At 48.5% G+C, this 23,434-nt stretch overlaps 1 protein-coding gene across 10 annotated transcripts in view; it reads right to left on the minus strand.

Annotated features, from left to right (window-relative positions):
* LOC100122454 overlaps positions 1-23,434 on the minus strand; it is a 206,622-nt gene that overhangs the window by 62,181 nt on the left and 121,007 nt on the right. For all 10 annotated transcript variants that reach the window (XM_031923872.2, XM_031923867.1, XM_031923866.1 and 7 more), the window contains one exon: positions 14,015-14,061. In XM_031923872.2, coding sequence (XP_031779732.1) covers positions 14,015-14,061 — 47 coding nt within the window. The remainder of the gene's footprint in view (positions 1-14,014; positions 14,062-23,434) is intronic.

A 23,434-nucleotide genomic window follows, 5' to 3' on the forward strand; every position in this document is an offset into this window, starting at 1 on the left:
GAGTCGCGCTGGAATATTGCGGACTGATATTGAATTCGATCAATTATCCGATAAAGTTTCTAATTTTCCAGAGTAAAAAGAGATCTATAGTTTTCGGTATAACACATAAATTGAATCGCAGCGATCGAAAGCTCGACATTTTTCCCGTTACAAGCGTGCCGCTGCGGTCAGCGCGATCGAGTGGGAAAACGCTAACGAGTGGCGTGGCATAACTCTCTCCCGCGCGGAGTTTTAAATTACATAATCGAGTTCGTGCCTTTCCTTCCTCCTTTTTATTTTAGTCTCTGACGGTTTGGGCCATTGACCCGCGAAGCAGGTAACGACCACTCGAACTCTCTCGGACTACTGCAACTGACGGTAACTTCAATCCGTTAATTGGTGTATAACTTTTTCACTTTGACTTCTTCTCCCCGTCGTCCTCCTCTCTTTCAGCGGTGCTTCGAGTGCTGCACTGGCTAATAATCTCTCGCCGATTCCCTTTTCGCTCGTCAATTAACGAGCTGTGTGTTTTGATAGTCTCCTGCATTCGAGTGCGGCTGACCGAATCGCGCTGTTACTACTCGGTCCTCTTCGCGAGGCTCATAGTGTGCGTAATTCGATTACAACAGGGAAACAGACGACGATGGAAAAATCATGCAAAACGAAGTTTGCGCGAGTGAATAGAAGAGTCTTAGACGACAAGGAGCGAGAGTGCGGGCAAGGTTACAATTAGAGACGGGGGCCAATTCAATATCGAGGGGCTATTCCCGGGGAATATTCAACGGGCGCCGGTATTAAATGTCGGTTGGCCCGTTTCCATCCGAACGAGCTTCGGTATTATTGTGGCTGCGCGACTCGACCATTCGAGAGTTTACTTTGCTCTCATTCAATTATCGCTTAAACTCCATTTTTACTTCAATTACTCGTGCCTCCTCCCCCTCCCTCACTCCTGACTAATTCGAGCCACTCTCCGGTTGCCTAATTCGATCTACATAACGGAAAAACCAATGGCCGTGAATGGGCGGAGGTGAGTAAACACGCGTTTCTGGTTCGACTGGCTGACGCTGTAATTACGAATCGTTATTGTTACGCTACTCCGCTCGGCGACGACCGATTGATAACGACGTCCAAGTTTCTTGACGACAGGATTGTTCGGAACTGTAGTTTAGCTCCCGCAGCGTAAATACGCTAATTCACGGCAAATGTTTGTCAAGCGTGTTTGTTTGAAAACTGTTCTTTTTTTTATAATACAGGAAAACGACCTATAATTTTCATCGACTATTACACGAAGCTAAATATACACCAGCGCATAATCATCTCGATAAAATTAAATAAAACTATGTATCGAACAACAGGAGGCCGGTCTGAGAGAGGTATAGGTACGACGTCGTAGCTCCCCGATAAGTACACAAACGAGATTGATTAACCGCGCATAAAAGGGCCACGGCACGCCGCCGATAGAATTCTGGCGTGGATCATCCGGGAGTCTCGTAGATATCCAAGGCACAGCAGCTCTCTACACATCCCTCTCTGGAGGTATATATAACACAAGAGAGAGAGAGAGAGAGAGAGAGAGAGAGAGCTGAGGAAAGAGGAAGGAAGGAAGGGAGCGACTCTCGAGTTTAAAGCATCGATGGAATTACCGTCGGGTAATGAGTTTAGCTCGCGCGAGCGCGAGAGGGATAGACTGGTATAGACGAGCGAGCTGTGTTATACTCCCTCTTTCCTAGGCCGATTGTCGATCCTTCGTCGTCTGCCAGCGGAAGCCTACGAGCGAGAAGACGTTTATTCGATCATTCGAATTATCTCGATATCTCACCGCCTTTCCACGCTCTCCAGCTAGCTGAGTCTCTCGCGCTGTCTTGCGGAGAGAAAGGCCCGTGCTCACTCCTTTATAGGAGAACTCGCGCGCAGCCGAGAAACGTCGTCGAGCGAGCGAAAGGCTGAGGGAGAGAAGAATTAATTAACGGACGACTTCCATAATCGCTTTTACCTCCGGGACATTTGATTTACAATGATGAATAACGGCAGGGATCGACTAATTAACACTTTTCGAATTTTCAACTTTTTCTCCTCGCGATCCATCCGCTTTAAGGCCGCGCATTTTCGATTCATGATCATTGCTCCCACTTTGCTCGATGTTGCGCTCGGGAGAATTGAAATTAAAAAAATCCCGCGAGCTACACGGCTGTATACTTTCATTAGCCGATTTCGTCGTCTGTTTAAGTCGGTTGCGCTTAATAAAAGAAATTGCGCGCCTCTGGGAGAAAGAAAGCGTCGAAGGTTACAAAGCCTCGTTTTCATTCCGAGGGTCTCTCTCTCTCTAGCTTCGTTTTCGCTCTTCATCTACATATGTTCTCTCTTTCTCTCGTCAGCTTGCGGCAAGCTTTGTTTCCGCGCAAGAGAAGTCTAAGGGCTCGCTCCTCTCATTACGAATGCAAAATTGGCTATTCATATTCAAAATTTTATATCTCGCGATTTGCCCGGTGTATAAGCCGGCGCGACGCCGCAGCAGCAGCGGAGCTAATTTATTCGGATTCGATCCTCGCACGGCTGCTGCGCGGCGACAAATCCCCCAAATCTTTCTCTTAATACATTCGTAATTCTACGGCTAACACAGCAGCGGCGGCGGCCTGCTTCATTTTTCTTCCCGACGTCGGATTTATTCATTTTTTCCCTTCGTCCTTTTTCTCCAGCCTTCTAATTGTAATCCGTCGAACATTCCTCGATACGGAGAACGGAAAACTCGCTTCGACCGTGAAAACAAGCCGCGCATCGTTTAATTCGAGCGCGCAATACTAGCAGTAGTTGCTAATTTCGTTCAGAGATGCGTAGGAGGAGCACACGAGGGGAAAGTGGAATCATTATAAATAGTCATAATTACAACATTCGCGCGTGCTTAATTCAATTACGCTGATTAACGTCGTAGGTTGCAGCTCTCCTCTACGCACAGCGTGTGTATTGCAGCAGCGTCGGAGGACCGAGAGAGAGAGAGACAGAGAGAGAGAGAGAGAGAGAGAGAGAGAGAGAGAGAGAGAGAGAGAGAGAGAGAGATAAAGAGGAGGAAGTAGCGCGCACGAGGGGCGTAAAATATACGCACACCGCGCGCGGCCCTGGCTAGGATCCCGACGGCAACACCGAGGTATTATGCTTATGCATAGACAAGTTATAGCGCGGTTAATATGATTATCTCTTCGACGAGGATGAGACTCGGCTCTGTGCTCGCAAGAGGGCGAACGGAGCGGGAAAGAAGAGAAAGTGTAATTTCCGCTCCTCTCGCTCGCGAGCGCGTGCGTGTGGGGAAAAGCGTGATATTACCGATAGCAGAGAGAGGCTGCGCGCAATCCTTTTGTGTGTAAAACAGCTACTCGAGAGAGCGAGCGCCCAATTTCATCGGCGTTTAGCCTGATTGGCCGGCTTTCAATTAGCCGAGCTCGCGCGGGCAACTTTTTAATTGGCTGAAAAATGCGCGGTGCTCGAAGGGAGCGAGCGCTTTACCAATTTTCTCCTCGTCTTCTCTATAATACGCGAGTGTACATCGATCGAGCGGGCTGTGTACGCGGCGCGGATTTTTATACCATCGCGCGGCGAGAAAATAAACGCGCTTTATGAAGAAGCTCCGCTCCGCGTATAAACGCAACTTGCGAGCGGAGTATATTTTAAATGATTTCCAGCACGTGCGTTTAAGGCCGAGGAGAGCGAGAGAGAGAGAGAGAGAGAGAGAGAGAGAGAGAGAGAGAGAGATTCTCAAGAAGGTACTCCAGAGCGATGCTTCAAGCACGTGCCTCAAAATACGCAATAGAGGGTAGTGACGGCGGGGTTCTCTCTCTCTCTCGAGTACGGGACCAGCCTCTCAACCCTCTCTCTCCCTCTGTCTCTCTCTCTCTCTCTCTCTCTCTCTCTCTCTCTTACCGCAATGAGCGCGTAGTGACGTAGAGTAGAGCCACTCGACGAGAGGATGACTCGTCATCCGCAAAGTATTATTTCCCTCGGAGTCATCCGCAGAGCGTTAACTGCCGCCAGCTTCGGAAAAATTTATATCGATTCCGAAACTTGCCCATCAGCGCCAAGATCCATTATTTATTTACAGCTCGCATACCGAACACACGTCACGTAGCAACTCCCGCGCACTCAAAGCAGCTCTTAACGCCAGTACAGCGTCTAATACACACCACTGATGCTCGCCGGCTTCTTTTAACCTTCCCTCGATCCTCTTATCTCGCTTTTATCTCTATCGCCCCTTCTCGTCTATACACACGTACATATCGAAGGGCTGATGATTTCAGTTTCTCGCACTGGCTTTCGAGAGCAACCCTTCCCCCCCCCCCCCCATAGTTCCGCACGCATCAGGAGTCGCTGTTCATTAAGTTAGGTAGGTGGCAACACTTCTTCGCGCCTTTCCCAGCAGTCGAGACGACAGACAGACAGACGCGCTCGCAGGAAGATTAATTGCATTCCGAGGAGAGCTGGCTGCGTATTTTAAAGCAAACCGCGTGGCGCGCGAATCGAAGAAGAGAGGAGGGTAAAGAGAGAATTCGCCGAGAGACGCGATAAATAGACACCGCTGCAGCTGCTCTCTCTCTCTCTCTCTCTCTCTCTCTCTCTCTCTCTCTCTCTCTCTCTCTCCTCGGCGGCGAGGAAAAGGCCCTGTCTTTCGGCGACTTATTCCACGGCGCCCACGGGCTTGTTGTATTTATCATATAATTACCATAATAGAGCTCAAAGTCCTCATCCCTTCTCCCGAGCTGAATTTCATCTTTCGCTCGACGCTATGTATACCCGCACCCTCGATATCGTGGCAGCCGGTCCGACCGCAAATTGGAAACTCGGAAAATACATTTTCGCGGCCGGCCGACTTGTGCGCGAAAACGCTTTTGCGAATTGATTTCGAGCCTGCGACGAAGAATCATTATATAAATGAACGGGGCTTTTTGCGTCAGCGCTTTTGATGCTGCATATAGTAGATCGAGAGGATGCGTGTATTATCGAAAGGAACTTGCGCCAACTATGCATTATTGAAACTCTCGCGAGATGATTAAGCCGAGGACCCGCTCTCCCAATTTAATTTCGGTCGGAAATACCGGCAACTTTTTAATAGACGGAGTAATTTAATTTAATTTTCTAAAAATATGCGCGCACGCCGAACTTCCGCGCGTATAATTAGTTGCGGTTAATACAGCGCCGAGAGAGAGAGAGAGAGAGAAAGAGAGAGAGAGAGAGAGAGAGAGAGAGAGAGTTAATAACGTTTCTCTTGTGCACATACTGGACTCTCTCTATAGATTGTATTTTTAAAAGTGAATTTCAAGTCGAGCAATACTACCGACTGGAATGACATCGTTTACAATTTTCCGATATACCCGTTTTGCCTCCCCCTCTTACTCTCATAATCGCGAATGGCCGCACTTCCCGCGAGTCTGTTATTATTTACGCTCTCGTGCTCGTCCAAGTGAAACTCCTCTCTCGGGCCACTTATATAAATGTATACACAGACACACACGGCTCGCGTTATTTGCAACAACAAAACTTTCAAAACTATATGCATTGGTTTTTCCAATGAAGCGAGGAAAGAGAGAAAAGATGAAGGGAGAAATCGCATGCGATTCGCATCGATTTCGCTCCTACACTCTCTTCGCCCCGAGAGAATCTATTTCCAGCTCTCTATTCCCTATCGTTTTGTATATACTCACGCAGCCACTCGCGATATTGCCAAAACACTTGGCCGCCACTGCTGCTGCTTCTCCTTTTCATTTCGTCTTCTCTCTCTCTCTCTCTCTCTCTCTCTCTCTCTCGGGCACTTTTCGCGAGTTTGCCTCGCTGTTACTCCCTTTGCCACCCCAATAGACCTGTCGATTTCTATGTGTGTAATATTCAGACGTACATTTCCGCTGACAGAGAAAATGGATTTTCGACGTTTTCTGAAATTCCTACATTTTTCCTGCGACGTATCACGGTACACGACTTAACACGAGAAAAACAAAATGCAATAAAAGATAACAAGGTGTCCAATTGGGGGAAAAATGAAAGCACCGCAGGCTCGACTTCTTACCCCGCAGAAAAAAAACTAATTATAAAAATTGAATCCTCGTTATTCCGGTACTTTACACGCGCTCTGCCCTTAGCAGCCCGACACTCCCCGCTAAAACGTCAACTCAACGTGTCTCTACTCTCTTTTCCTCATCTCGAGGGTCGTTGTCCAGCCCGAAGGGGGGTCCAGTACCCGGCGAGTGTGTGTGTGTGTTAGGCGTCGCGCGTAAAAACCGTCCAAATTGCGCGTAAATAATTATATTTGCATATTCATTGAAAAGTAAATATTTAACGCAACGGTGGCGGCAGCCAAACGAAGGCATGTACGAAAGTGAGTATTTTACGGGGTCAGAGAGAGGTTCCATAGCGCGGTCAAAGTGTAACGTATATTAGGAAGCGAGAGGGCGAGCCGCATACACGCGCAACTCCCTTATATAACCGTCGGGCTTCTCCGCTCGCCGGGCACATATCATCCCCGGCAGCGAAAATTTCGCCTTAATTTTACTTAACTACGCCGGGGCAATGGAGCCGGTTTCAGGCTGCCGCCACGGGACAAGTGTTATTTTTGTAATTTCGCGGCCAGCTAATGGGGGATCCAGAGACTCGCGTACGTGTGCGCGGGTGTCTAAATAACAAAAGAGAACTCGACCGCGTATTTGTCTACGTAAACGATATCCCGACTCACGCTCTCTGTCTCTCTCTCTCTCTCTCTCTCTCTCTCTCTCTCTCTCTCTCTCTCTCTCTCTCTCTCTCTGAGCGCGGGTTTCCTCGCACCGCAGAGGCGGAAGAAATCCTGCGAGTGGATTAAAACGCGGGGGCAGTAAATCGCGCGCCTTTTTCAATTCGCTTTCCGAGGTGCGAGCGCGAGGTGTCGTACAAGCGAGTGTAGCAGTTCGCAGGCTGAACGCTGCATCAATTATTGATTTTAACAATTGTGTACACGAATGGGACTCGTTAATAACGGAGCGTTTCGAAAGTAGGTGCGCGCAGTTTAATAATGCCATTATTAACCTATAGATGAATAATTCACTTCGATTCGTACGTTTCATATCAAGTTGACGCGCGCGTATGCATTCTTCTCAGCGAAACCTGCAGCGTAAAGCCCAGCTCATAAGAGCGCGCACTGCTGCGGTGCTGTGAAACTTTGTGCAGAGGGCCTAATGGACGAGTTTACTCGGCGAATCGTGAAAATAGCATAACCGCAAAACGGGGGGGGGGGGGGGGTTAGGCCTGCACGCAGCCGCGAGTGATAGATTCCACGTGCTCATCGATTTCCGCTGACCCTCTGTTGTTGGGAGGGTGAAGAGACGTTGCCACAGAGAAAGCAGCAGCAGCAGCAGAAGCTTTCTCGGTCGTGCGTAACGTCGTCGGCATCAGGACGGGAGAGAGAGAGAGAGAGAGAGAGAGAGAGAGAGAGAGAGAGAGAAAGTAACGTGCGCCGGCCGCAACAGCGCGCATATTACATCGATCAGCCTTTGATGAGGGGGTGTGAGCCTCTCTCGCGGTTTTGCGGGGGTGGAAGAGCCAGAGGCGCAGGGAGCGAGCTGCAGCACACCCACGTCGTGTCGTCGTCCATTAGCCGCTGGAACACACCTGAGCCGTCTGCCGCCGCCGCACCGTCCTTGCTTTCCTTCTGTCTCTTTCTAGGCTTTCTCTCGCTTAACTGTCTTTCCCATGCATTTTTTATACCTTCGTATTTTTTCCCCGGTATTCTTTTTTTTCGAGCTTGTTACTTACATTACTTACTCGCTCCTTTTTTCCACGTTGTTCGGGATTTTGCAACCGGGTTTGCGAGCGGGCGAAATATTTTTCCGCTAGAATTATTTGCCCGAAAAACTATTCTCGCGAACGGTCTGCATTCATAGTTTAAACGCAAGAACTTTGCATCAGCGAACCGCAACGCGCGAATATTGAATTTCGACTGCATACACTGAAAAAAAGACACAGTCGTTTCTGCTGTAAAGTTCGGTAGTTTTAACCGTTCTGCCACCGTAACGACTGTTCAGTAAGAACAACGGTGTGCCACTGGTAATTTTGGCGAGTCGCGACTCGTAAAATTGGTCGCTTACGCGGGACATCAGCAGAAACGACCGAACTGATTCTTAAAAACTGCTGAACTCTACGGTAATTTTGGCGAGTCTTCGTACAATGACGGATTACTGGTGCGAGTTCAGTTAAAATGGTTGTGTTTTTTTTCAGTGTAGAGCCTCATCGTCGGCAAACGAGGCTAAACGTCCGTTTTTCGCTTCCACGCACACCTTTCATAACCTTCGATTCAACGGTCCCCCTACCCTCACGTGTCCCATTGCGGTCGAGTCGATTGCGTGGAGCGCGTGCAGAAATAGAGAGAGAGAGAGAGAGAAAGAGAGAGAGAGAGAGAGAGAGAGAGAGAGAGAGCCCAAAATTCGCGTATTAGTAACCGCCGTCCTCGCCGCTCTTAAATTATTCTCTCGGCAAACCGCAAAAATACCTACGCCCCTTACCTTTCTTTCGTAGAGGCTCGCGTGTGTCCTTTCTTTCTCGTCGAACGCCTGCTGCTACTGCCGCTGCTGTTATCCCTTTTTTCACTGTCCCGTGTGTGTACGCGCGCGTGTGCCCGCGTAAATGATTATTAAGCCGCGCGGTTGTAATGGTGGGAGACGGCGCTTGGGACTGTTCCCGTTATGCGGGCTGATAATTATACACGGCGACGAGGCGATGGGTGAGTTTGTGTTTATAATAAGCTTTTAATGGATGACGAATGCGTGTTTGATTTACCTGCGAGTTTTATCGAGAGCGTCAAGTGCATCGGCGCACTGTTGAAATTGTTCAGTTATTTTTCTAAATTCGTCCATGTAGATTTCGAAAGAACGCAATATTCTGCGTACACATGTATTTTTAAAATCTCGTATCGATGATAGTTATGGACGGCAAATACATGCATATTATTCTTATAGTATGTAATGCAATACTTTCTATATGTATTAACGATCGAGTGGATTTCTATTAATAACTATATTCCAGGAGGAGTATGCATAATAAGAGAAAGCAGCATAACGTTAAGTACAAGAGTATACAAGGAACATGCAAAAATAATTTCCGATAAATATACGAAATATCATATACGCGACGCGGTTATTAAAGTTTCACCCCGTAACGAGCGCGTGCTCTTTCTCTCTTTCTATCTCTCCCCATCGGACACGTCCAGAACGGAAGATGGAAAAAAAAACAATATCGAAAACGGAAAAAAGCTCCCTAATAGTCCTTCGGATCCCTGAAACCCGGGCGAATTTATCAATTACCGTGAAGTCCAGCGCGCGGCATACTAAGCATGTTAATTACGCTCTATCCTGGCCCGCACACACACACACACACACGCGCACAGATCCCCCTCGGGCGAAACTTTCCATAATCTCGGCTCCCGTGCTGCCATACCCAAATAGAATTTTTAGCGCGTCCACCGACGGCAAAAAGTATACGGACACGTCGATAATAAAATTCTACTCTCTCTCCGATATCCTCCGCACGGAATGATGAAACGCGCGTATCCTCGGCGGCGGCGCGGTGAAATCCGGAGGGAGAGCCTGTTTCGATTATGGCAAAAGTTGCCGCAGCCGCAGCTCTAAATACAGGACACGCCGCTAGTGGTGGTGGTGGTGGTGTTGGGTTTCGATAAAAGACGGATGATTCGAGACGTCCGTTGGCGTCGATCGGTCTCCGGGCTGACGCCTCGCCGAAGATGAAATGCACCCTTGGCGAGCGCCGGCCGACGAGAGCACACACGCACCCCACCCTTATATGCCTTAGCTCGCATGGACGGGCGCCACTTAGAGACTCTCGGGGAAAAAAGACGCAAATTTACGAGTGGTCGCGGCGAGTCGGCATACAAATCCGAGTCGGGATGACTCGCGGAGACAGAGATCGAAGGAATATAAATGTATACGGTGGTGACCAATGAACGCCACATGCGACGCCCGTATATCCGTTTATTTATCTATCCATCTATCGCTCGGGACTTATGAATTCCGAGCACGGGAAATCTTTTTTTACGGCGCCTTATCGATGCGCATATGACCGTATGCGCGCAAGAGAAGCGTAGATGCTGTTTTTCAAAAATGTACGTCCCTCATCAGCGTCACTATTATCTCGCGCGTGTAAAGGGATAAAATACTCTCTCAAAGTATAAGTATAAAAGTCACAATAACAATTTGCCCGTTATTAAACTTTACCACCGCGAGATAGAGAAAAGTTTTACACAATAATATAACAATGTCCATTATTACTCGGAGCCCAGTGGCCACACTTTCATATGTAATTCGAAATAGAAAGGTATTAGTGGTCGCACGAGAGCTTGGGTCATTTTCTTGATCGATGCGCCATTCCAAGAACCCGTATGTGTGTACATATAGCGCTCTGGGCTTTTACCCGGCCATTACGAGTCCTAAAACGCTGCGACGTACATCGTCGCGCACATAGAACACGCGTGAATTACAAGGAGCCACGCGAGTAATTCGAGTCGTCCTCCCTCTGCGCTTCTGCTCTGTCTTCGGGTCCGGTACATTATTTCTCGATGTCAAATAAAGCAATTATCGTGTGCTCTGGCCCTAGTAATCTCGGCTACGGCTGCTGCTCTGCTGGTCCCCGGCGTGTGCGACATCTTCATCAGAGCCCTCCCGGCGTTTTCATCCTACTACTGTGGCTCGCTCTCCTCTCTCATTTTCTCGTCTTCTTCTTTTGTCGAGCTCTCTCTCTCTCTCTCTCTCTCTCTCTCTCTCTCTCTCTCTCTCTCTCTCTTCCGCGCCAGTGGGTTCGGCTATTGTGGCCTAATCAGAATTAGATAGTGGCCTGCCCGGCCGGAAGTCGTTCTCGCCTGCTTCTTTTTTTTCGCGAATCTCGGTATACGTTAATGACAGGTTAAACATTTTTTAATTTTAGAGAAATAAAATTTTCGAGGCACCGCAAAAGTTTCATCTATTTCATGAAAAATTCGGACAATGCCGGTGTTGAGAGGCAACCCTTTCTCTCTCCCCGAGCCAAGCCAACGTCCACGTGACAATCTCTCGAGGGAAGGCGAATCATTGTGAAGGTGAGGGGGGCTAGTAGGGAAGCAAAAAGCGCCGAAGAGAATAAGGAGGCGGAAAGCTCCGCAGGCGCGTATACATATATAGCCTAGCTGCTTCCAAGGGAAATTTCACAAAGGCAGCTGACCTGCTCGTAATGAATGTTATATAACCCTTTTAATGCTTTACGCCTCTTAGATTTTTCAGAGCCCTCCACCAACCTCCTCCTCGTCGTCGCTTGCCCTCTCGACCTCTTCTTCTTCTTCTCCTCTCTCGCTCTCTCCGCTCGGAGAAAAGAGAGAGAGAGAGAGAGAGAGAGAGAGAGAGAGAGAGAGAGAAGCAGCTCCGGGGTAAGTAATTATGTGGCGGACGTAAATTAAGCTTGTTTAGATTGGGATTTTTATTAAGGGTCTTTACGCGAGAGTGGCCCGCTGAAATAGCGCTCGAGGTGTCGTCTTTCAGCGCAAAGAGCCTCTCACTCTCGGCAAATTTATTTACGTCGCCGCGCGATCTTTCGCCGATGCATCAGAGGGCGTGTTGAGCTTTTAGCTTTCAATTCACATAGCAGATTTAGCGTAAAATTTCAATAAACAAAAAATTCAATAAGCGCTATACGCATAATCGTAAAAATCAATCTCTGCGTGGTCGTAAGCGTGAAATAAGCGATCGCAGATGTTACACGGAAAGCGACTCGCTGTCCGCCACACCTATTACAAACACTGCGCAGGGACGGCGAGCTATAGCTATACGGCAGTGTGGGGGGAGTCGCCGTCCCGCGCGACGTATTGCACTCGGCCACGGTCCATTCCCAAAGAAGTCGTAACCAACGATCACGACTGCGTATACACGTAGCGTGTGTACGTATAGAAAAAGGGAAAAGAACGAAACAAATAAGTAAGCATTAGCGTAACTCTGCTTTAGTGACCGCCTCGAACGCTTCAATGGACATCTATATTGCCCTAATTCAGCTCGAAGCCTCTGCTCGCTTGGGCCTTTTCTTATATGTAAGATACTCTCTCGCTCATAAAGTAGCGCGGATAATAAAGTAAGATTAGACTTGTAATTCGATTTTTTTTTTGCTGCGGTCTTTGTACATATACACGAAAGCGCTATTATACACAAGCGTAAAATTTAACGACGGACGACAAGGGGATATTCGAGCGCAGTTTTTCAGTCACACACCTGCGCAAGCAGATCTTCGGATAGCTGAAGTACGTTCGCGGCGCGTTAATCTTCTTTAGCTCTCTCTCTCTCTCTCTCTCTCTCTCTCTCTCTCTCTCTCTCTCTCTCTCTCTCTCTCCCTCGCGCGAGCTATACATGCCCAGCTACAACGTCAAATAGTTAACTGCTTTCGCGCGAGAGGAGCTAGAAGACGCGCGAACTTACCGGAAAGCAACTCCCGTTTACGTAGCTGCGTGTAAGTGCATTATGCGCATACCTACGTGTAGCTCGAGGAGCTGCTCCAGCGCGTACTACTTATCCGGGCAAGGCGCGAGAGAAGAGATGTATGCGAGCGAGTGAGCGAGAGCCAGTAGTATTCGCGGAATAGGTGCAATGCCTTCGAGCGAGAGAGGGAAAGTTCTCGGAAAGTTTAATTCAACTGGGCGGGCAGTCGAGCGTAAATGCTGAATGATTTGTTGCGAATCGAAAGCAGCTCTTTTCTACGGGTTCCTGCTCCGCGCGCGAGAGGGAATGGATTTACTCATACACACATACACCTGGCTATGACGTGTGTGCGCGCAGCTATCGTTACTCGACAAGTTTATGTATTTTTCTCGAAAAATAGAAAATTATAACAAAGAAAAGTTCAAAGGCGGATAATTGATGCAGATTGGAACGCGATTCATACAAAAATTAGACGGCTGAGGATTTAAATTTTTGATGGCGGTTTATGCAAAACGCCGCGCGATTTGCCTAATTCAGGTGCATTGTCCTAATTCGGCAGGAGACAGCGTCTTACCGCGCGACAATACGCCAATTGCCACGAGGCGTTGCCGCCGTCGCTGCTGCTGCGCTCACCTGCGTTGCCTACTTACATATTCATGTACGCAGATATCTCTCTCCTCTCTCTCTCTCTCTCTCTCTCTCTCTCTCTCTCTCTCTCTCTCTCTCAGCCGTGGAGAGAAAAATGAATCGGCGTAAAGGGATAAAGGAAAACATCGTTTAAAATGCTAAAAGGAGATTCTTTTTTTCCGTCGAATAAAGTATTAAAAATCACGCAATAACAAACACATCCAGCAGCAGCAACGGTACAGCGGGTGGTATAATACATTTCGCGTTGGAGCTGCCGAGTATTGAGATTCGATAGGCGATTCATCGAGGATACTTTTATGCGCTCCGGCGCAGAGTAGAGACGCCTGCTCATTTACTCACTCTCTCTCTCTCTCTCTCTCTCTCTCTCTCTCTCTCTCTCTCTCTCTCTCTCGCAGGCGCCTCCTCCACCTCCTCATTCGCTCTCTCCCCGTTCTCTCGATTAGGCTTTGCCGTCATTAAAAGTTTATAAAGAAGGCAAGCTGTGCTCTCGCGCGGCGGCGGCGGCGAACTCAGGAGGTGGAGGAGGCGGAGGACGGGGCGACGGTGCTGGGACTCCCAAGCAAGTTTTCTCATGTGCAATGCATAATGAGGGGAAGCAGACGGCGCAAAGGGCCTACAAATGAGACTCCCGGTTATGGCCCCGTCGGCTTTGCTCTCTATATGTATATACCTATAGATCTGCACCGAGAACAAGCGTATAACCTCCCCCCCCCCACCCCCCACCCCGATTACAATGTTACCAACGAGCCGTCAGAGAAGGAGAGAAAACCGGGCTACTTTTCGCTCTCGGTGCAGGGCTTTCGCAATGCCACTTGATTTTCTTCGTTTTTTCGCCAGGAGCTACGACTGCACTCTTGGATCTCGATAGGACTGTGCTCGGGTCGCTGATAAGGATTTTTAGAATTGTTATACGAGTGGGCTCATTTCGGTGCGCTTACCTTGTTCATGTTTTGGCGGGGATAGTCCCGCCCCTTGGAGGACGACTCTGAAACAAGAGAGATGCAATCGATCAGCTTATTTCGTAACTCGGTGTACGGAAGTACTTAAACGAAAGCTTTGAATGTAAAAAAAGAAGGTATCGTTTCTCGACGGGGGCTCGACGGAGTCTGTAATTTGAGTAAAAACACGGCTACCGAAAGGTATATATAGAGTATAGAAGGAAACGTTTGCGCGCGCTTTAGCAAATTGCAGTGCGCCAAGGCCCGCCCCCAGCTAGCCTTAACGAAAACAATAATCCTACTTTAGGTCCCTTCAACCCTTTTCTCGTGGTTACACACTCGTCACGGGTAGCGCACATAGGGTTCCTCGATCAGCCTTTACCTTTTCCCTGTATATACGCCATACATATACACCTACGTCCGTCCTGCACGCATGTGCGCGATCGTCCTAACGGGCTTCGGTCGCCGAATTTCCGTAATCTAATGAATAGTTCCGACCCCCCCAATATTTCGCTCTTTTCCTTAGCAGCCGACGGAGAAGCGGCTTTCATAAACCCATTTTCCGCTATTTCGTGCAGCGCGTGCGCCCATACTGTGTATATAGCACATGGCTGCACGCGTCGCATTTCGTTTCCAGTTACGATTAGCCTGCTGCGTTATTGTATTAGAGTTATCCGATTACAGCCTCATGGAATTGCCTTGCAGTACGGCGCGTGTCGCATGTGTTTGTCTTTGGAATTGTTACCTTTGTGTACGAATTTTCGATTCTTTCTTTTTTTTCAATAACAAAGTTTCCAGAAGGATTGAATATTCAATGTACATTTAGCTCGCCATGGCTCGGCGGTCAATAATTAATCGATTTTCGTCGAGTTACGAAATTTCCAGTAGGAGTCTTCTTTCATTGACCTTCCGTGTCAAAACCTTGAAACTTCGACGAGAGGGGGTAACTAGGCGCGCGTATACTTGAGAATTCAAACGGTTCTCGGTGTCAAAAATGAATGAAACATCAGTTTGACTTGGCCGAAAGTTCAAAGTCGCTTTAAAAATATTATCCTTGCATCGTAACTCTCGCGGGCAATTTCGAAATTTCACTCGTAACGCAAGCCACACGCTCATGCTGTTCAGCGGAGAGAAACAAACTCTGAAAAAAGAGGAACACGAGAGGAAAACTCCGAACTGTCATAGAGAGAAGAGCGCGCGCGTGTGTCCGCCGTCAAAACGTCGCGCTGACGCGGGTCCGATAAAGCTCGAGAGCGAAAAGAAGAAGCGGTGTAGCGGCACGTTCCGGCGTCAGCCTTAGTTAAAACCGAGTCTCTCCCAACGAGTTGCAGCCCAACAATAACAGCGGCAAAAAGAGTGAGAGAGAGAGGACAGTCGCGCGCGCGCTAAAAAAAATAACAGCGAGCTCGAGAAAAACATCGCGACGCGTCTTGCACGTCCGCCTGCTGCAAAGTTGGGAATAATGTTTCGGACACGAGTCTGGTTTTCTCCGAGCTTGCGCGCGTTCTCTCTCTCTCTCTCTCTCTCTCTCTCTCTCGCTCTTTTCCCTTACGCGTGTCCGCCGCAGATTCAGACTCCTAATTAAGACGAGGGTGCGAGAGGGGTTTCGGCCGAGAGTTTTGTTGGGCTCTCGGGGCTTTCCTCGAGCGCGAATGTTTCGCAGATGGGGAGAGAGGCTGCGCTTGCCCGGAGGGGCTCGAGGCGCTAAGGCAAAGGGGGTAAGGAATATTGATCACGGGAGACCGGCACTGGCCGCAGCAGTACACTCCTTCTCCCTCTCCCTCTCTCTCTCTCTCTCTCTCTCTCTCTCTCTCTCTCTCTTTCTCTCTCTCTCTCTCTCTCTCTCTCTCTCTCTCTCTCTCTCTCTCTCTCTCTCTCTCTCTCTTGAACTAGACCAGACTGCTAAATGCCAGATGCGCGAAATCAGCCGGCCAGAAATGCGCGTCTCTCTCTCTCTCTCTCTCGCTCGCTCTTCTCGGAGACTTTGCGGAATTAATGACGGCCAGGCGCTGGCACAAATCGATCGGCCTTTTTTGTATTCCTCTCGCCGGCGAGTTAGTTCGCGGGACGCTAGCGAGGCGCAGGCAGAGGATTTTGCGGTTTCATCGACGAGCGACCTTATAGCGCGCCGACGTCTCAAAACTTTGCCCGGCCCGAGGATGAAATAGTTTTCTTGCGAGAGAGAGAGAGAGCGGTGGGGTCGTTGCGGCCAGTGGGAAAAAGAGACCGACGACGAGGATTGAATATATTATGGCTGTGTGTGTACAAGCAGCGCTGCGCGCAAGATCAATCATCCTACTCGTAAAAAGTCGTGGTTATCGTTCTGTTCGATCTCTGATTGGCTGTTTGATTTCACTTCAAATAGTGAACATTGCAAAATCGTTAAGTTACTGCAAATTTTCAAAGCAGTTTTGGATTGGCCATTCTCCCATCACTTAAACGTCCCGTGTTTCTGAGCAGCGAAGGTAGGTGGCGCATGGACGCTTTTCTACTTTCCGCATTAGCATCTGCGAGCCCAGCGCATATATTGCGGTTCGTCTTCCAACCCAAAACTGCCTGTTGTCAGGCCTGCTACTTGGACCACTTATGCTGAATAGGAAAAGTTATCAGATGTTATAATATTGTACTAAGATCAAGAAAATTTACGATACAATGACACTTTGTTTACTTCCGAACATTCGCTCGTTCCTGCGTCGGAGTCGAGCTGCGTTCGAACGTAAATCATCCATCCGAGCGACGAAATAAAAACTTACATATTATTCCGGCAATTACAGGGACGACGCATTAACGCGATAGCATCGCGAAAAGTGAAAAATTACGGCAAACAAGCTCGAGAGATAAGTATGAAGTTGTTGCGCCCTGCTCTGGTGTACACGCTGTAACGCGAGACTTTCTCTCGGAGTTGTGTCCCGCGTGCGGTGAATACAAGGGAAGAGAGAACGTAACCGAGAGATAAGCAGGAGGCGACGCATTCGTTAAAAGTAGGAAAAAGATGACGCGAATCCTCGAGATGTTTTCGCCGCTAGGACGAGAGAGCAAGAAAGAGAGAGAGAGAGAGAGAGAGAGAGAGAGAGAGAGAGAGAGAGAGAGAGAGAGAGAGAGAGAGATAAGCCGAGAACGAGGATTTCCAGTCGGAGCAATTGCCTTCTTCAAGAAGGGTCGAGAAATTTAATTAAGCAGCGGCTGAGAAGAAAGACAACGTGAATTTTGTTATAGAGTGTGGTCTTCTCGGAAAATTCGAGATAAGCAGCAGTCGGTGCAGTCGTCGATCGCAAAACGGCCGAGATTGATTGTCCGGGACACGGCATCGCAAACTGTTATACCTAATGGACGGGTCGAGATTCGAAGGAGCGACCGGAAGCAACCTTATTGTCAAAGAAGCCACTATATACAGTTCTCTCTCTCCCTCGACCTCTCATATCGACAGCGGCTTTCTCTCGTCCCGGCCGTCAGTAGAGAGAGCGCGAGTGGCGGCAGCCAGCCAACTCAAACTTTGATATGGTTTCCTAAATAACCAAGGCGACCGATACCGCAGCAGCAGCAGCAGCCGAGTGGTCGGTAACTACCGACGAGGCATATTGAAGCCTCCACCTCCTGGTTTGGAAAGCTCTCGCACAGCTCCGTATCGCAGACCACCTAGAGAGTGAGAGAGAGAGAGAAAGGCATATAGCCGTGCGCCAACTAACCGTCTGCTCACTCGCGTGTACGTGCGTTTGTCATGTGTGTGCAGGGGCGGTTCTCCTCTCGCGAGAAATGTATAATCGATCGCACACCGGAGCATACCCGGGGCTGTTTTCCATAGACGGACACCGACGCGAGAGATTTCGATTGGACGAAGGAGTGACAGGCAATCTTGTGTGTCGGAGTGCGTGGATTTCGAGCCGTCCTGCGAGCGTTCTTTCGACCGAGAGAATTTTCAGCTCGTTTCGTTAATGAGCGCGACGGGGCATAATTAATAAAGTTCGCCGCGTCGCGTTGAAAATTGGAAAATTCTCAACTTTGCCGGAATAGCTCGACTTCGATTCGAGTATAATATGGTGTACATCGAAGCGAAAGAATGGAGCGCATGCGTGCGCGACAAGAAACTTTTGAATTTCATAACATTTTTACGAAATTGATTTTCCAACCGCCCGCCGTTAATTACAGCCGTCTCGCTTCGAGCGCAATTTGCGAGTGCAAAATTTCAGCCGCCGATCGATCGAGCTGCAGCCAAGATCGACCGGCTGTAACAACCGACGATATCCTCGGTGAGAATCTTCAGGTAAACCACGAATGTCGGTGTGTAACCCGAGGCTGAATGTTTGTCCGCTAATTAGAAGCTAACAGCGCAGGACTAAAGTTTGGAACTTTAAACTTTCTTGCGCGGGCGCTATGCTGCTGCCAGGGCAGAATTAGTGAAAGCGAGACAGACTCACTATCTCCCTCTCACCTTCGCCGAGAAGAAGAAGCATAACTGCCGCGAGGGGCCAGTCAGGAATCTTCGGCTCCTCTCGCTGTCTATATATAAATGTATGTGCGCGAGAGAGATCGGTGGTAATTACTAATTAATTGTTTCGCCTGTTTGACTTTCTAAATAGGCAAGTCAAACACTGTGGAAAAAATTGGCACACAAGTTCGAGACGACAGTGGTTCATTATTCGTGGATTCTCGTGCACGTTGATAGTTTTTTTTTGTATTCGTGTATTACGATATCGCGAACCACACCACAGTGTCGTTAAGATAATAGCGACAATTTAAAATTGTTGCGATTCCTTTTTTCCGCGGTCGGGATAATATATATGTGGACAATCGAATGTACACCGCGAAAGGATTAAAACTTGCCAAGTTCGTGCGGTCGCGGCGAATTTCTCGTGCGATGTATTTTATGGTCAAGACGACATAATATAAGAAAAAGTTGTATAAATAATGTAACTGCACGTAATTGGAAGTCGTTTATGCTGAGCATTCGACTATAGTGCGCGGGGCTGTATGTACGAATCGGTATTTACGTGCGCACGCACTCACCCTTAATCAAATTACTCTCTTTTACGTGTATTATGAGAATTTAATGAATGCCGCTGGCCGCAAAGTCTTTCAGACTTTCCTTATTGAATAAAGTTATATTGTTGCGGCTGTTGAATGAGATGAGGGAGGAAAAAAATAAATGAAAATACTGCAGCTTTCCTGTAAATCCCACAATAGCCACTCTCTCGCTGTGTGTGTGTGCAAGTTAAAATGATTTTCTATAAGCCGAAGCATATTATTAATATCGATTAGAATACAGTTGCTAATAATAGCTTCCAAGTTGGCGCGTAACTCTTTTTATGCTGTATAGCCTGCCCTGAAGAAAACAGATGCGCGACGCTATTATTGGTGGTAGAGACAAGTCGTTTTTTTTGTACATTTTTTCAAATAATACATTCCAGAACTATAAAACGGAGCAACAGATGATCGAATAAACAAAGCCATAATTTCTACAAACGCGCGCGTATCCCCTGCGACCCTCGAGAAGAGCCGTCACGAAAAACGCTTATTTTTATCGCTCTGCAGAGTCCACTTTCAACCTCAATTACGATCGAAGTGAAATTCCTTAACGGTCCATTACCGCGATTACCGTCCCGCAGCGAAAGCGACGATCGAAATTCTTTCCCCGCCGCCGTGGCAGTATACAGCGCAAGAATACGCGGCGCTTTTGCTTGGCCTCCCGTCCCAAAAACATCCGAAACAACCCTTTAGACACGGACTATCGGCAGACAATAAAGTCCGCTTTTTCGAGTGTCGGCGCTAAGAAGCTCTCGCTCGTGCGTTCGAGCCATTAAAAAATCGCAAAGCCAATCCTCGCGATTGTGCGATCCAAAAGCAAACTCAGGAGAGGAGAGAAAAAGGCAATCCCAGCGTTTAGTCTCTCTCCCCAAGCATCTCCTCATCCCACCGATCATCCTCGAAAAGAAGAATTCCCCGAAGAGCGGTGTCGCTCCGCGCGCAAATCGTTTTACCTCAATCTTATTGCCGAGCGCGAGCAAAAGAATCGCAGAGCAAACACAGGGCTCCCCGGGAATAAAAAAAAGATGTCAGACGCACCGGCACCTGGCGCAATCGCAGCTCAAATATAAAAGAAGCTAGTCCCATAATACCCTGATAAAGCGGCTCATTTGTCTGACGGCGATTTTCGAGAGAGAGAGAGAGAGAGAGAGAGAGAGAGAGAGAGAGAGAGAGAGAGAGAGAGAAAGACAATCCTGCCGCGGGCTGCTATAATCATCTGGATGCGCGATCTCTGCCACCTGATATCGCGAGATGGATCGATGCCACGCGACTGTTACACGCTCCCTCAGACGCCGCAGCCTCTTGATTGACTCGCGGCTAATTGTGCAGGGGGAGGAATTTTTATTTTCCGAGGCTGTGCGTTGCTGTTTTCTTTTTACGCGATGCTTCACTGTGGTTTAATAAGGCGAACATCGCGGGTCGTCCTCGCGTAACGAGGCGAATTTGTCTGTTGACGTTTGTCATTTTTGCGCAGAGGGAATTAAGAGCCGGGTATTTGTTTGTGCTGAGGGGAGACTACTCGGTATTTACAGCGAGTATATTACTTTGGGCGGGTACATAATGAAGCGGGAGGCTTACGATTTTTCAGGGATATTTTTAGCATCCTCGTGTTGTATCAATCAGACGATTCGTTCGGATTCGAATGATAAGTATACACGTAGAGCGAAAGTTGACCCTCTCGAACGATAAATAATTCACTCCTGCATAATAACAACAAACGGCTGAGCGTCGGCTCCGCAACGCGAAAGGGTACACATCGCATACCGTAAAACCCAAAGCGGCTTTAAAATCTTGTTGCGGTCAGCAAACAAAAACAAGCGCCCGCGCGAGAGCCAGCGCTGCGCTACACATAGCGGCAGGAGCTTCTCGCATTCTCGGCGAAATTCCGTATTTAAAAGGGAGCCGAGAGCGCAGCGCGTCTCAGTGTTTCGCAAAGAACACTGAAAATGATATACGCCGTAATAACAGACGCGCGCGCGCTCGGTGCGCGCGGAACCACAGAGAGGAAAAAAAGAAGTAAGCCCGAGAGCAAGCCAAGGGCTGAATTTCCGTAATGCCTATAATGCCCCCTAAGGTTATGCGCGGGGTGGCGGCGCACTGTATAATAATACATCCGCGTTGTACACGCCGGGGCTTTTATTGCCTAAAAAAAGAATAAGCAGAGAAAGAAGCTCGCCTGCTTGCTTGTTCGCTTGCTTGCCCGGAAGTACTGAAATATGTAGTCAACTTCCGAGCAACTATGCGGCTTCCGAATGTGCCGCTTCTAAATACCGAGCTCTCGTTTTTTTGCGGCTAAGAAAATTATTATCCGGCGGACTGAGAGAGAGAGAGAGAGAGAGAGAGAGAGAGAGAGAGAGAGGGCTTGATTGATTGCGTTCGCGTACGAGAAAAAGGGGCCGATCTATCAATCTATCAATAAGCTTCGATATCGTTGTATTATAATAATCTCGAGAACGATGGGAGAAGGTCGAGCAAAAGTAGAAATCTCCCGAGGCACAAATAAAGATTGATGTAAGGAATCGAAGGTGACGAGCACACGCACGCCGAATAAATCCGGAATAATTGAAAGAGAGAGAGAGAGAGAGAGAGAGGGAGAGAGAGAGAGAGAGAGAGAGAGAGAGAGAGAGAGCGAGAGAACGGGAGAAAGAGAGAAAGGCTGGCATTGACTGGCGTAGGAGGTAAATCGCGCATAGTTCCCCGCCGCTGTCTTAACTGGCGCCGGGGACAATTATTTAACGGCGTTCGAAAGAGAGCGAAGCGCGCGTCCGGGGCTGTTAATTGCCGGCTGTCACGGCCACGCTGTACGCGAGGGCCCGGAGAATCGACGAGGGCTTCTGCTGCTGCTTCTGTATTGCGCTGCACGCGAGCGAAGTCTGCTTCGCGCTGCAGTGGCTCGAATTTTATACCGCTGCACACGCGAGCCTCGCCGGCGCTGATATTTCAGGATCAAAAGTTTTTCGGGCATATTAAGCGACGACTGCAGCATTGTGTGTGTGTGTGTCGTTGTTTCCCCAGAAGCTTTCAGACGAGATAGCGTCACTTTCGCTAAGTAAAAACTCAACTATAGCACTCGCTCTCTCTCTCTCTCTCTCTCTCTCTCTCTCTCTCTCTCTCTTTCTCGAGCTAATAGCCTTATTTTGAGTTTGAAGTTTGAAAATGCGCGCGCTCGAGCTTGTATAAAAGCCAACTTTGTCTCCACCTATACACAGCGAGGGAGCTTGCAAAACAATGGTCGTCGCGCGAACGGGTAAATCGAACGAATCGTAGAAACTGCAGGGACGTTCGCGCGCGCGGCAGAGAGAGAAGACGTAATTTGGACGTTGGCAGGTATTTATCCCGCTCGGCAGGAAGTGACACGAGAGTAAGGGGGGAGAGAGAGTGGCGTGACGACGCTAAGAGCATTAAAGAGACGTTTTCCGCCCGACACTTAGGTTTTCGCTCCCATAGATACTCGGCCTATCGGCTTAGCACTTGCCACCGGCGGGTGGTCTCCTTCCGAAACTGTCTTTCTTCATCATTTTCTAGGACGCGACACGCAAGACCCGCCGCCGTCGCAAAATATTTTCTCACGCGCGCGTTTAAGAAGTTAAGTACACACGCTCGCAGGGGACGACGATGCGTTAATGATGTGTATATCCGGACTTGACTTATATTCCTCGAAGAAGTTTGGAAAAGAGGCTGATGGTTTTTCATGATGCGGGAATTCATGCATCTTTCATTGGCTGTACACGTACGCTACTGGGGAGAGGACACACAGTTGATGGTATAAAAAAACATTTAGCGGTTTTTTCGACGCAGTTTGATGGACGACGAAGCTCGAGGGCGTCCGCTTGGTCGACGAAAATTGTTTATATAGTCTTATTAATGGATCGATGGTTAAGAATCGAAACATTTTTATTTTCCGTATGATAAAATTAATCTACTCGAAAGTTGCTAACGCCGAGGAAGAGGCAATTTTCAGTTTCTTCAGCCTGTTCTTCTCGCCAATTTCGCGTAACCTAACTACACCTCAGTGCCTGAGCTGCCGCAGATTAGAAATTCATTTGAATATTTCCAGGAGCTGCAGATAAGGTCGCGCGCTGTACGGTGCGGGCGTCGCTGCAAATGGCAAGGCTCTATACACTGTCGGATATTACGCTCCCACTCCCATCTCCCTGCCTGAAGGGAATAATACTAACGAAAATGTGTTTAGCAAGAAAATGAAGTCATTTCGGTGAAAAGTCAAAGTTTATCGTTTCCCGCTCGAATTTCGCAAAAAACAATTCGAAAAATCGTCGTTGCCGAATTCGAGAATATTTTAAATTGCCTTCGGTTAGCAGAGCGCAGATGAAGAACGAGAGGCGATAGAGCGTGCGAGCAACAACGCTCCAGGGGGTAACCGGCGCTCTCTCTCCCTCT

Source organism: Nasonia vitripennis, chromosome 2, assembly GCF_009193385.2.
Source record: "Nasonia vitripennis strain AsymCx chromosome 2, Nvit_psr_1.1, whole genome shotgun sequence".
Lineage (NCBI taxonomy): Eukaryota > Metazoa > Arthropoda > Insecta > Hymenoptera > Pteromalidae > Nasonia > Nasonia vitripennis.